At 40.3% G+C, this 15643-nt stretch overlaps 1 protein-coding gene across 6 annotated transcripts in view; it reads left to right on the top strand.

Moving 5' to 3' along the window:
* LOC126091976 (ral GTPase-activating protein subunit beta) overlaps positions 1–15643 on the top strand; it is a 401079-nt gene that overhangs the window by 249436 nt on the left and 136000 nt on the right. For all 6 annotated transcript variants that reach the window (XM_049907338.1, XM_049907336.1, XM_049907335.1 and 3 more), the window contains one exon: positions 12346–12453. In XM_049907338.1, the coding sequence (XP_049763295.1) occupies positions 12346–12453 (108 nt within the window). The remainder of the gene's footprint in view (positions 1–12345; positions 12454–15643) is intronic.

Here is a 15643-nt window from a genome sequence, read left to right as displayed (position 1 = left end):
AGAGATCCAGGAAAAACCCGGGAATTTTTTCATACGGGAAAAACCTGGAAATTTTTTAGAATTCCGGGAATTTTTCATTGTTCTAGTTTTCAGTTGATTTTTTGTAACATTGACTGGTAAGAACCAATACTCTAACAAAGGATATTGCTGTATCTCACTACTGCAGAATAATACTGCAGCAATAAAACATGGAAAAACAAAAAAACTAAGTTGTCAAAGAAATGCGCTGTATACAGCAACAAAACAAAGTGTTCACACAACCATCTGCCAACAGCAAAATGTGTCAATGGCTTGGTGTATAAGCAATAGCGGGAAGCAGCCTAAGTTGTCAGATTCATGCATGTGCAACAGGCTTGGATATAGGGATCGGTGGGCAAACTGGGATATCTGCCCCGGGTGGCAATTTCTGTTAGGGGAGGGGAGGGGGGGAGGAAAGACCCTGTTTCACAAAGTGTCTAGCATCCAGTGTGCGTTGGTCTATTGATTATTCATATGATTTTGAAACGCATCCTTGTTGAATAACAGGTAAGAAAGATTATGTATTATCTTCTCAGTGTAACCAAGAAAATGAAATTTTGGCAGAAAATTTTTTGTCAGAATGCTGCACTGGTAAGGGCCAGTTGTACAGTCCCCATGTAGCAGCCGCTAAAGTTCTATTCTGGGAGTAGCATGGAAAACATGTTGTACGAACACCTAATAATGCCTAACCAGAGAATAAACGCGGGATAACTAAACTGGTGATAGTGGCATGGTTAGTCAAGTTAACCAGAGGATAAGTTTTAACCCTAGCAGGAATAGTTTACAGAATTAGTGATGACAAGATTGTTTGTTAGAACAAAGAACATCGCCCGCTCTGCCTGTGAGTGGACATGTGGCCGCTCCTTCAGCAAGGTCCAAGCAGGCACACGGGGGGAGGGGTTTATTAGTTATTGGGAGCTCCAATGTTAGGTGGGTGATGGAGCCCCTTAGGGAAATAGCGGAAAGGTCGGGGAAGAAGGCCAGTGTTCACTTTGTCTGCTTGTCGGGAGGTCATCTCATCCGAGATGAGGAGGAGGCCCTGCCGGCGGCGATAGAGAGCACTGGGTGCACCCGACTGCAAATTGTTGCTCATGTCAGCACCAATGACTCCTGCCGTCTGGGTTCAGAGGTCATCCTCAGTTCGTACAGGCGGTTGGCGGAATTGGTGAAGACGGAAAGCCTCGCTCGCGGGGTGGAATCTGAGCTAACTATTTGTAGTATCGTTCCCAGAACCGATCGCGGTCCTCTGGTTTGGAGCTGAGTAGAAGGCTTAAACCAGAGGCTCAGACGATTCTGCGGGGATCTGGGGTGCAAATTTCTCGACCTCCACTATCAGGTGGAGAAATGTAGGGTCCCCCTGAATAGGTCAGGCGTGCACTACACGCCGGAAGCGGCTACAAAGGTAGCGGAGTACGTGTGGAGTGCACATGTGGGTTTTTTAGGTTAGAGAATTCCCTCCCTAGGCCTGACAAGATGCCTCCTGAGATGCGGCAAGGTAGGAGTAGGCAAAATGCAACAGGGAATAACAATGTTAATGTGCTAATAGTAAACTGCAGGAGCGTTTCTAGAAAGGTCCCAGAACTGCTCTCATTAATAAACAGTCACAATGCCCATATAGTACTAGGGACAGAAAGTTGGCTGAAACCAGACGTAACCAGTAATGAAATCCTAAACTCAGATTGGAATGTATACCGCAGAGACAGGCTCGACAGTGAAGGGGGAGGCGTGTTTATAGCGATAAGAAGTGCAATAGTATTGAAGGAAATTGACGGAGATTCGAAATGTGAAATAATTTGGGTGAAGGTCACGGTTAAAGCAGGCTCAGACATGGTAATTGGATGTCTCTATAGCCCCCTGGCTCAGCAGCTGTTGTGGCTGAGCACCTGAAGGATAATTTGGAAAATATTTTGAGTAAATTTCCCCACCATGTTATAGTTCTGGGTGGAGATTTTAATTTGCCTGATATAGACTGGGAGACTCAAACGTTCATAATGGGTGGCAGGGACAAAGAATCCAGTGAAATTTTTTTAAGTGCTTTATCTGAAAACTACCTTGAGCAGTCAAGCAGAGAACCAACTCGTGGTGATAACATATTAGACCTTCTGGTGACAAACAGACCCGAACTATTTGAAACGGTTAACGCAGAACAGAGAATCAGCAATCATAAAGCGGTTACTGCATCGATGATTTCAGCCGTAAATAGAAATATTAAAAAAGGTAGGAAGATTTTTCTGTTTAGCAAAAGTGACAAAAAGCAGATTACAGTACCTGACGGCTCAACAAAAAAGTTTTGTCTCAAGTACAGATAGTGTTGAGGATCAGTGGACAAAGTTCAAAACCATCGTACAATATGCGTTAGATGAGTATGTGCCAAGCAAGATCGTAAGAGATGGAAAAGAGCCACCGTGGTACAACAACCGAGTTAGAAAACTGCTGTGGAAGCAAAGAGAACTTCACAGCAAACATACACATAACCAAAGCCTTGCACACAAACAAAAATTACACGAAGCGAAATGTAGTGTGAGTAGGGCTATGCAAGAGGCGTTCAATGAATTCGAAAGTAAAGTTCTATGTACTGACTTGGCAGAAAATCCTAAGAAATTTTGGTCTTATGTCAAAGCGGTAGGTCGAGCAAAACAAAATGTCCAGACACTCTGTGACCAAAATGGTACTGAAACAGAGGATGACAGACTAAAGGCCGAAATACTAAATGTCTTTTTCCAAAGCTGTTTCACAGAGGAAGACTGCACTGTAGTTCCTTCTCTAGATTGTCGCACAGATGACAAAATGGTAGATATCGAAATAGACGACAGAGGGATAGAAAAACAATTAAAATCGCTCAAAAGAGGAAGGGCCGCTGGACCTGATGGGATACCAGTTTGATTTTACACAGAGTACGCGAAGGTACTTGCCCCCCTTCTTGCAGTGGTGTACCATAGGTCTCTAGAAGAGCGTAGCGTTCCAAAGGATTGGAAAAGGGCACAGGTCATCCCCGTTTTCAAGAAGGGACGTCAAACAGATGTGCAGAACTATAGACCTATATCTCTAACGTTGATCAGTTGTAGAATTTTGGAACACGTATTATGTTTGAGTATAATGACTTTTCTGGAAACTAGAAATCTACTCTGTAGGAATCAGCATGGGTTTCGAAAAAGACAGTCGTGTGAAACCCAGCTCGCACTATTCGTCCACGAGACTCAGAGGGCCAAAGTCATGGGTTCACAGGTAGATGCCGTGTTTCTTGACTTCCGCAAGGCGTTCGATACAGTTCCCCACAGTCATTTAATGAACAAAGTAAGAGCATATGGACTATCAGACCAATTGTGTGATTGGATTGAAGAGTTCCTAGATAACAGAACGCAGCATGTCATTCTCAATGGAGAGAAGTCTCCTGAAGTAAGAGTGATTTCAGGTGTGCAGCAGGGGAGTGTCATAGGACCGTTGCTATTCACAATATACATAAATGACCTGGTGGATGACATCGGAAGTTCACTGAGGCTTTTAGCAGATGATGCTGTGGTGTATCGATGTAACAATGGAAAATTGTACTGAAATGCAGGAGGATCTGCAGCGAACTGACGCATGGTGCAGGGAATGGCAATTGGATCTCAATGTATACAAGTGTAATGTGCTGCGAATACATAGAAAGGTAGATCCCTTATCATTTAGCTACAATATAGCAAGTCAACAATTGGAAGCAGTTAATTCCATAAATTATCTGTGAGTACGCATTAGGAGTGATTTAAAATGGAATGATCATATAAAGTTGATCGTTGGTAAAGCAGATGCCAGACTGAGATTCATTGGAAGAATCCTAAGGAAATGCAATCCAAAAACAAAGGAAGTAGGTTACAGTACGCTTGTTTGCCCACTGCTTGAATACTGCTCAGCAGTGTGGGATCTGTACCAGATAGGGTTGATAGAAGAGATAGAGAAGATTCAACGGAGAGCAGTGCGCTTCGCTACAGAATCATTTAGTAATCGCGAAAGCGTTACGGAGATGATAGATAAACTCCAGTGGAAGACTCTGCAGGAGAGACGCTCAGTAGCTCGGTACGGGCTTTTGTTAAAGATTCGAGAACATACCTTCACCAAAGAGTCAAGCCGTATATTGCTCCCTCCTACGTATATCTTGCAAAGAGACCATGAGGATAAAATCAGAGAGATTAGAGCCCACACAGAAGCATACCGACAATCCGTCTTTCCACGAACAATACGAGACTGGAATAGAAGGGAGAACTGATAGAGGTACTCAAGGTACCCTCCGCCACACATCGTCAGGTGGCTTGCAGAGTATGGATGTAGATGTAGATGTAGATGTAGATGTAGAAGAAACAGGGAAATCACACAAATTATGGAAGAATATGAAAATTCCAAATTTGTATAAAAAATTTGTACTACTACTTTTCGATCTCACGCTTCAGAAGCTAGAGTGTACGAATGAAATGTGAAACTATTTCCTAAAATGAAACTTTTTTCTTGTAGTAGGCCTAATAGGCATTTGATATTGGTACTTCGTGATTATATTCTGTCTTATTATAAAAATGACCATAGTGCAGAGAGTGGCAACTTCCTCTAAATGTTCAGAAATGTAAAATTTTGCACTTCATAGAATGAAAAAAAAATAGTATCCTATGACTATAATATCAGTGAGTCATTGTTGGAGTTGGCTAACTCATACAAATACCTGGGTATAACACTTTGTAGGGATACTAAATGGAATTATCTCATAGGTTCAGTCATGGTTAAAGCAGATGGTAGACTTCGGTTTATTGGTAGAATATGGGGGAAGTGCAGTCAGTCAGTGTACAAAAGAGCTTGTTTACAAATCACTCGTGCAACCTATCATAGAATATTGCCCAACTGTGTGGGACCTGTACCAGATAGGACAGGGATATTGAACATATACAGAGAAGGACAGCATGAATGGTTACAGGTTTTTTTAACCCATGGGAGAGTATCGTAGAGATACTGAAGGAACTGAAATGTCAGATGGTTGAAGACAGACATAACTGTCCCAAGGAAGTCTATTAACATAGTTTCAAGAAGCGGCTTTAAATGATTACTCCAGGGATATACTAAAACTCCCTATGTCTATTTCTCACACAGCGATCATGTGGATCAGATTAGAATAATTACTGCACACACAGAAGCATTCAAATAATCATTCTTCCCATGCTCCATATGTGAATGGAACAGGAAGAAACCCTAATAACTGGTACAATGGGACGTACCCCTTGTCATGCACCCCGCGATAATTTGCGGAGTATAGATGTAGATGCAGGTGTAGATAAGGCATCCACTGTGGCTCTTTTTGCTGCTTAGTTGTTAACATACAGTAAAGTCACTGCTGAAGTTTACATACAACTATTTAGACACTGGCAACATGCATCAAAACTGTTCCTGATCAGAGTGCAAGAATGTCCTGTTGGCTTTGGGATGATAAAGGTCAAGATTTTTATCTAGGACTGGAGTAGGTCATCATCTTCACTAAGTAACAGGCTCAAATCAGTTTTAGAAGTGACAAAATATAAGAATATTTTAAAATGCATTTTTAACTTTGTTTTAAATGAACAGAATGTTTCTACTATTTTATGTACTAAAACTATGTCCTTATCAGAAACCTCTAATCTTTAGAATCATGTAAAGGGATTAGACAGGGGTGGCTTCTGTCACTAGTTCTATGTAACACCTATGGAGAAAAATTTGTTATAAGAAAAAGTCATCATATCTGGACTGGTGGGATCCGGATTGGAAGACAAAGAATCAGTAATTTAATATTCAGTGGTGACACCATGTTGTGCACAGTATCACAAGTGGAATTGAAAGAATTACTGAACAGATTTAAGAGAGAAAAGGGAAAACTTGGGTTGTCAGTGAATAAGGAAACAACCAAGATCATCATAATTGAGAGAGATGAATCACTTCCAGCTCCTGATGTACTGTCAGAATAAGAAGAAGTTGATCACTTTGGCTCCCTGCGCTCAGTGGTTCAGGAAGATGGTGGCTCTTCACAAGAAGTATGGTATAGAACTGCTCTGGGTAGGGATGCTGCATTGAAGCTGACAATGATTTGGAAAGACTGAGCTCTAACCAGACTTACTAAATTGAGAGTGCTGAAATCTTTGGTGTTTCCAGTTTTCCTTTGTGGTGCTGAATGTGTTCAAAAACTGAAGGGAACCATAAGAGAATTAATGCTTTTGAGATGTGAACATACATGCAGTTGCTGAGAATATCATGGATGGACAAATAAACCAACAAATCAGTCCTTCAAGAACCCAGAGTGGAAAAGAGGTTATCTAGTATTTGTTTCCGGAAAATCCTTTAGTTCTTTGGTCACAGTGTTCGACAACACAAAGATAACTTGGAAACATTCAAGACAAAGTTGAAGGGAATGGACTGCAGGGAAGACCACTGAGTTGATGGATGGACCAAATAAAGGAAAAGACAAAGCAAACATGAGGTCAGCTAATGCGAGATGCAGAAGACAGGGAAAAATGGAGACATCCTTTTAAGAGGATTCTGTAATGGGTCGCCAAGAGTGTTGATAATGGGATCAATGAGGCAGATAGCTCGGGTTCCACCATTATTTTTCCAATTGTGATTTTGAAATTCCATGGTTTAAATAGGGTATATGAAGTGAATCTTTAAGCCATCTATAGGGCGCTTGGCCAGATTAGAAGTCACTCTGGTGTTTAATTTATCATCTGGTAAATCTCTCTCTGTGATATGCACTCGCCCACTCAATCAGGAACTGAACTTAACAAAGACAGTGATTAAAAATATCCGTGACACCATTCTGAACATCAAGATCCAAGAATAGGAAGGGCAGTTCTGTTGACTACCAGGGTATGCGGGAATTAGGGTCAGTGGTATTGTAAATTTAGCAAATTTGCCCACGTGGATAGTTCTGTGCATATTGTTATCTTTATGATGAACCCCCCCCCCCCCCCCCCCCCCCCCATGAACCATGGACCTTGCCGTTGGTGGGGAGGCTTGCGTGCCTCAGCGATACAGATAGCTGTACCGTTGGTACAACCACAACGGAGGGGTATCTGTTGAGAGGCCAGACAAACGTGTGGTTCCTGAAGAGGGGCAGCAGCCTTTTCAGTAGTTGCAAGGGCAACAGTCTGGATGATTGACTGATCTGGCCTTGTAACAATAACCAAAACGGCCTTGCTGTGCTGGTACTGCGAACGGCTGAAAGCAAGGGGAAACTACGGCCATAATTTTTCCCGAGGGCATGCAGCTTTACTGTATGATTAAATGATGATGGCGTCCTCTTGGGTAAAATATTCCGGAGGTAAAATAGTCCCCCATTCGGATCTCCGGGCGGGGACTACTCAAGAGGGTGTCATTATCAGGCGAAAGAAAACTGGCGTTTTACGGATCGGAGCGTGGAATGTCAGATCTCTTAATTGGGCAGGTAGGTTAGAAAATTTGAAAAGGGAAATGGATAGGTTAAAGTTAGATATAGTGGGAATTAGTGAAGTTCGGTGGCAGGAGGAACAAGACTTCTGGTCAGGTGACTACAGGGTTATAAACACAAAGTCAAATAGGGGTAATGCAGGAGTAGGTTTAATAATGCATAGGAAAATAGGAATGCGGGTAAGCTACTATAAACAGCATAGTGAACGCATTATTGTGGCCAAGATAGATACGAAGCCCACACCTACTACAGTAGTAAAAGTTTATATGCCAACTAGCTCTGCAGATGACGAAAAAATTGAAGAAATGTATGATGAAATAAAAGAAATTATTCAGATAGTGAAGGGAGACGAAAATTTGATAGTCATGGGTGACTGGAATTCGAGTGTAGGAAAAGGGAGAGAAGGAAACGTAGTAGGTGAATATGGATTGGGGCTAAGAAATGAAAGAGGGAGCTGCCTGGTAGAATTTTGCACAGAGCACAACTTAATCATAGCTAACACTTGGTTTAAGAATCATAAAAGAAGGTTGTATACATGGAAGAACCCTGGAGATACTAAAAGGTATCAGATAGATTATATAATGGTAAGACAGAGATTTAGGAACCAGGTTTTAAATTGTAAGACATTTCCAGGGGCAGATGTGGACTCTGACCACAATCTATTGGTTATGACCTGTAGATTAAAACTGAAGAAACTGCAAAAAGGTGGGAATTTAAGGAGATGGGACCTGGATAAACTGAAAGAACCAGAGGTTGTACAGAGTTTCAGGGAGAGCATAAGGGAACAATTGACAGGAATGGGGGAAAGAAATAAGTAGAAGAAGAGTGGGTAGCTTTGAGGGATGAAGTAGTGAAGGCAGCAGAGGATCAAGTAGGTGAAAAGACGAGGGCTAGTAGAAATCCTTGGGTAACAGAAGAAATATTGAATTTAATTGATGAAAGGAGAAAATATAAAAATGCAGTAAATGAAGCAGGCAAAAAGAAATACAAACGTCTCAAAAATGAGATCGACAGGAAGTGCAAAATGGCTAAGCAGGGATGGATAGAGGACAAATGTAAGGATGTAGAGGCTTATCTCACTAGGGGTAAGATAGATACTGCCTACAGGAAAATTAAAGAGACCTTTGGAGATAAGAGAACCACTTGTATGAACATCAAGAGCTCAGATGGAAACCCAGTTCTAAGCAAAGAAGGGAAAGCAGAAAGGTGGAAGGAGTATATAGAGGGTCTATACAAGGGCGATGTTCTTGAGGACAATATTATGGAAATGGAAGAGGATGTAGATGAAGATGAAATGGGAGATACGGTACTGCGTGAAGAGTTTGACAGAGCACTGAAAGACCTGAGTCGAAACAAGGCCCCCGGAGTAGACAACATTACATTGGAACTACTGACGGCCTTGGGAGAGCCAGTCCTGACAAAACTCTACCATCTGGTGAGCAAGATGTATGAAACAGGCGAAATACCCTCAGACTTCAAGAAGAATATAATAATTCCAATCCCAAAGAAAGCAGGTGTTGACAGATGTGAGAATTACCGAACAATCAGCTTAATAAGCCACAGCTGCAAAATACTAACACGAATTCTTTACAGACGAATGGAAAAACTAGTAGAAGCCGACCTCGGGGAAGATCAGTTTGGATTCCGTAGAAATACTGGAACACGTGAGGCAATACTGACCTTACGACTTATCTTAGAAGAAAGATTAAGGAAAGGCAAACCTACGTTTCTAGCATTTGTAGACTTAGAGAAAGCTTTTGACAATGTTGACTGGAATACTCTCTTTCAAATTCTAAAGGTGTCAGGGGTAAAATACAGGGAGCGAAAGGCTATTTACAATTTGTACAGAAAGCAGATGGCAGTTATAAGAGTCGAGGGACATGAAAGGGAAGCAGTGGTTGGGAAGGGAGTAAGACAGGGTTGTAGCCTCTCCCCGATGTTATTCAATCTGTATATTGAGCAAGCAGTAAAGGAAACAAAAGAAAAATTCGGAGTAGGTATTAAAATCCATGGAGAAGAAATAAAAACTTTGAGGTTCGCCGATGACATTGTAATTCTGTCAGAGACAGCAAAGGACTTGGAAGAGCAGTTGAACGGAATGGATGGTGTCTTGAAGGGAGGATATAAGATGAACATCAACAAAACCAAAACGAGAATAATGGAATGTAGTCGAATTAAGTCGGGTGATGTTGAGGGTATTAGATTAGGAAATGAGACACTTAAAGTAGTAAAGGAGTTTTACTATTTGGGGAGCAAAATAACTGATGATGGTCGAAGTAGAGAGGATATAAAATGTAGACTGGCAATGGCAAGGAAAGCGTTTCTGAAGAAGAGAAATTTGCTAACATCGAGTATAGATTTAAGTGTCAGGAAGTCATTTCTGAAAGTATTTGTATGGAGTGTAGCCATGTATGGAAGTGAAACATGGACGATAAATAGTTTGGACAAGAAGAGAATAGAAGCTTTCGAAATGTGGTGCTACAGAAGAATACTGAAGATTAGATGGGTAGATCGCATAACTAATGAGGAGGTACTGAATAGGATTGGGGAGAAGAGGAGTTGTGGCACAACTTGACCAGAAGAAGGGATCGTTTGGTAGGACATGTTCTGAGGCATCAAGGGATCACCAATTTAGTATTGGAGGGCAGTGTGGAGGGTAAAAATCGTAGGGGGAGACCAATAGATGAATACACTAAGCAGATTCAGAAGGATGTAGGTTGCAGTAGGTACTGGGAGATGAAGAAGCTTGCACAGGATAGAGTAGCATGGAAAGCTGCATCAAACCAGTCTCAGGACTGAAGACCACAACAACAACATGATGAACAGAAAAAATATGAGTCAGTGAGTAAAAGAATGATCTTGAGTAAAGAATAATTCATACAGCTGATAGTAAAATTCAGTTCTTTAAGTTCTGACAGCTGTAGCAAGTCACTTCACTAAAATATTAGAACTAGAGTTACAAGCAACTAGCAGAGAGACAGCCTGTTATGCAATCATGGTACAAGTCATTCCAAATAAAATGAGCAAAGAAAATGATTCTCATTAGATTGAGAGTGGACCAGCACCCTATGATACATGGCAGCATTGTTAAAGAAAAGGAACACCGGTATGTGAAGCTGGCAATAAAACACCATCTGTACCTCACACTTTTATGTGGTGTGTTCTGTTTGATGATAATACCTTTGATTCTGTGCCCATATAAATGGTTATTCTGTAAAAATTGTCGGCTTTTCATATTAACATGAGCTGAAAGACTTTATTTTAATTCCAGGGATTTACAGAAGGAAAGTAACATGGCAGTAATGTACTCTACAGTAAGACAGTGCCTATTTTTACTGTATACACTGCTGAGCCTTGTGTTTCATGATAGTATAGCCACTGTTGGCAATGTATAACTGTAAATTATAAATGCTTTCAGAAATAAAACCAAATAAATCAATACAGAGTCTGATATTTTGAGCAAGAGCACATCATACAAATCATATTTACTTCCTTTTGATCATGCTAAAGAATGTAACAATAGTAGTGTTTGTGAGATATGACATAATGGAAGTAAACCTTTATGAGGAATTATGTTTTGCAGCAGTTGATTAGTGGTTTTACATGTGAGATCTGTGAAAACAAAGGAGCAGTGTTCAATGCTGAACTAACCAGAACAATTAATGAAAAACCACTCTAGTTGCTGCTGAGAACTTTATTGAGTCCATTACGCGTTCCGGTCTTTATATTAGGTCATTTTAAGTGGTTCTAAAAACTACCATAAATATGATAGATATATAAACATTGTATATAATAGGAGATGAGAAAACACAGCTTGCATATGTATAATGAAATTGCAAATAGAGTATAAAACTGATGTTATGCTGTAGAGAAGCAACATTCAAATGATAAAAGTGAAGGCCAGCTGGATTTGAATGTCATGTGCCCAATGATATAATGAGAAACATGGGTATGTCAAGATTTTATGACTGTATAACTTGTTACGTTATAAGTATTCTTTGAGTTTAAGAAGATTTATGTCTTGACACATTTGAAAATTCCAAATTGCATGTTTTACAAGTAAAAGGCGAAAAAAGGATTAAAAATAGTTGCAGTGGTCTGGGCATCCAAATGTAGAATTATGTCCTCCAGTGTACAAAAGTTGAACCACAGACAATTGCAGAAATCATTATCTTAGCTTGGACGCATTGTGAACTGCCTACAGAGCATGTTTAAAAACTTCTAGGTACAGCTATGAATTATTAGATTAACTTCAAAGGAATTTATCAATGCTGTGGTAGCAGATTTCCAGCTAACTATTGCTTTTAAGTTTGCAGAATCAGCACATGAATTAACTAGTAATCAGAATTTTATATTAACCATATTTTGCACTGTGTGTGTGTGTGTGTGTGTGTGTGTGTGTGTGTGTGTACGCGTGCCCGCGTGCGTGCACATGTGTGCATGCCACTCAAATAATTACGAAAATAAAAAGGGCTTGTAAAGTTAGTTTCCTGCTGTGTAAACATGTGATAAAATGTGTCTTTGCAGTAATGATTCATATGTTGTGGAGTAAAGGTCAGGGAAAAAAGATAAAAGATTATGTAATATAGAATATTTGCACTGTATTTAGGGGAAAAACTGTTATAGTTTTTAGAAAAGATACAGTGGAAAACTGAAAAACAGTTCTGTGTCAAACATGGCTTATAGTATTCCTCTCTGTTCCTTCAGAGCACAAGTAGACTACACACTCACATGTTTTACCGTTTTGTTTTCACATCCTCTAATTTTGTTCATTTTTCTTCCCTTAAAATGTTAAAATATTGGTTTCTCACTCTGAATGCTTTATTAGGTGCTGTAGCTCTTTAGCTCTTTTAAATGTCGGTTCATCTAAAGTGATATCATTATTTATGTTTCTCTAGGGTAAACCAGGTGAACCAGTCAAAATGAAAGATGAAAAGGAGCTAAAACCTGCTTCCATGAGAGTGAGAGATGCAGCTGAAGCTCTACTTACCATAATTCTTGAACAGGTACAGTTAACAATGTTGGGATATGTATAATAGAGTGGTTAGTACATATTATTACTAGTGGTTGCTATTTTCAGTAGTTTCTAAAATAGTTTGCAGTCCTGTTCCTCTTTTTCTTCAGCATTTTTCTTGTGTTGGCGAAGTCCACTGATGATGAACAATCCCTCATCCATTATTTGGCAATTATTTGACTTTAATTTTGCAGATGATTGCCTTTCCCTTTACTACAGTTGTCAGTCACTATATGAGAAAAAAAGTCTTTGAAACTACTTTTCTTTGAATCATGGAAACATTGTTTTGTGTGTCTAGATATTTAACTATTATTACACTCTGTTTCTAAGATAGATACAATGAATCAGTTTAGTGTTTGCCCAGATGGATTTGGGAAACTGCATTCAAGTTTTGAAATTTCCTGGCATATTGGGAAAACTTTGTGCTAGGCTAAGACTTGAACCCAGGAACTTATATTTCATAGACAATGCTTTTGAAGCTGTGAAAATTGATTATGAGTTGTGCCTAGATAGCTAAGTTTTAACCTGTCTGAAAATTCTGTAAATTTTTTAATCTATCTTTCAGTACTATATAAATTAATAGCAGGCATCTGCAGCTGATTTGTGGAAGCCACTATGATACCTTAACTTATAGTAATTTAAGAACTTGATTAAAAGATTGCGAAGTTGTAAGAACCATAAACTGTACAGACTATTGAAATGAAAAAGATGTCCAAAAGCCAAATAGAGATTGTGTGTGCAGGATGGGGGAAGGATAGGTCTTTACATGGACATCTGGGATAGTTGTGTTACTAAATAAGAACCACAGAGATCTGGTAGAAAGACTCGTTAACGTTTATAACATCTTAAAGGGATGTGGGTGGCACATCTATGGAATCCGTCATGCATTTGTATTGCCAAAGTTCAAGATTGAACAAAGGAGAGCAAAAGAGGGACATATTAGCAATTGGAAGCCAGCAGCCAAAAGAGGGAAATACCTCTGCCTCAGCCCTCAGGTACCCGCATCTGAGACTGCACATGATTCTTTCCTGTACTTCTGTTGGTTGAGGATTGTGACCAACACTCCGTCAAGACAGCATACCTCACCATGAAACATGCTTATCCCAGCAGTACATCCCAGGATGTTAGATAAGCTGTGAATGGTCTTCACAGAAACAAACTCAAAGTGTAAAAATAAATCCCTGAATAAAAAACTTAAGTAATTCATCCCTACTCCCCCCAAAATATAGCCCCTGTGCAGTCCTTCCTTCTTCCACAGGAGTAAATCATAAACTCTAAAAAATAATGAATTACTGATGGCCCCTTTGGATAAGCAGTGCTGTCAGAGTGCCTTACACACTAAGGGGGTGGTTGTTGTTACACGAGGATCAGTTGTGATGCGAGATGCAGTTTTACAATTTTCTTATTCATTCAGTGCCTTTACAGGGACATCAAATTTTGCAGAGGGGTTTTACTTGATGATCTAGTCTTGCATAGGTGTTCTGGTTGACCAACAGTGACAGCAAAGAGTTGAGGTGAGCTACAGTCTAGGAGCAAGTCGATCATGGTGGAGGAGGGAAGTGGGCATGTGCAGTGACAAGGCGGATGCATAGCTGCTGATAGTAGATGGCACTTGCCTAACAGCTCTCACCTCCTGAGCCAGACAACACAGAGACCATAACACTCTGTTTGGTGTGCATTGGTGAAGATCAAGGGGAGTGGGGTGGGGTGGGGTAGTGTGGGGTGGGATGAGGGTGGGGAAGGGGTGGTTAAACAGTAAAATGGGGTTTGATTTAGAAAAGGATCCCCTACAAACTTGCCAAGTAATTAAATTTTGACAAGTACTCCAAAAGTAAGAAGGTGAAGCTTATAACTAGTACAATTTTATCTGATAGTAGGACACTTTTACAATGAAATGATGTAATATGCCTGAAGGCTCTATTTCATTTCCTGATTACTACCTGTGCACTGTTTGGTATCAATGTGGACCATTGTTTTGTGGTGTATGCTATAATGGTCTTCCATTCACCTAAGAATCTTCACAATTCTAGATGTAATAACTAATGGAGGCTGAGAGAAAGAAACAATTGTAAACATGCTGAATGCTGATACCAAATTTTAAAGAAGTTTGCGGAGTAGGCACAGCAAATGTTATCTTTTTTGTTTTCTTAAATTTTAGTTACCAATTGAAATAATCAACAGCTACTCTTGGTGTCTTCTAGGATACACATTCCATTCTAGTCATTTATGGCAAATACCAAATTACTCAAAGTACAAGAGCAGTAAGCTGGAAATTACATCTTATGTCCTGTGCACAGTATTTCTAGAATAGGTGTCAGAAGCTCCACAAGGAGGACATCACTTTAATTCGCTTGCACAGGTGCACCAGGTGTGGGGCGGTGGATGGATTAAGAGTATAAAACTTCACCATTTACAAGAGCCTGAAAACAATTTTTCACAAACAGTTACTTCCATGAAATTTAGGCAATCGAGGACAGTGTACAGATTTCATGAATTCACTTCCTACTTTTACCGAAAATGCAGTTGGTAGGTTGCTTGCTCTGACGTCATCTGAAGCAGAGTGAATGCCTGCGTTTGCCTGACACGGACTGATTGATATCTCAATCCAACATGTCATCTTTACTGCCTCTCTGGCCATATTTAAATGCGGGCGCAGCAGACTGACAAACAGAACATCTGCTATCAACCACTCAAGGTAGAAGTGGCAGCACCTAAATGGCCCCTTCCTGGATATGTAATAATTAGTGTAACAATTTACCATCTTCAAACAATGGAAACTCCAGGTAGGAATATCAGCAATGTAGGACAAGAAGGAACGCTACTTACTGTAATGAAGACACGTCAAGTTGCATACAGGCATGATTAAAAGACAGTTACAGAAAGCTTTTGGCCACAGTCTTCATCAGTAAAAGAGAGAGACACTCCATTTACACACACAAGTAAGCACACCTTACATGCACACGCCCACCAACTCCAGCATTTTAGATTGAGATGCTCGAGTTGGCAGTTGTGCATGCATGAGGTGTACTTGGTTTTGTGTGTGTGTGTGTGTGTGTGTGTGTGTGTGTGTGTGTGTGTGTGCGCGCGCGCGTTAGCTCGACTGCATTTAAACATTGCCAGATAGAATTTTTAGAATGGAACAGTCAGTAGAACATGATCTCTGAACTACCTTTTTGACAGTC

This window comes from Schistocerca cancellata, chromosome 7 (assembly GCF_023864275.1).
Source record: "Schistocerca cancellata isolate TAMUIC-IGC-003103 chromosome 7, iqSchCanc2.1, whole genome shotgun sequence".
Lineage (NCBI taxonomy): Eukaryota > Metazoa > Arthropoda > Insecta > Orthoptera > Acrididae > Schistocerca > Schistocerca cancellata.
This window is presented reverse-complemented; position numbering and strand designations above follow the sequence as displayed.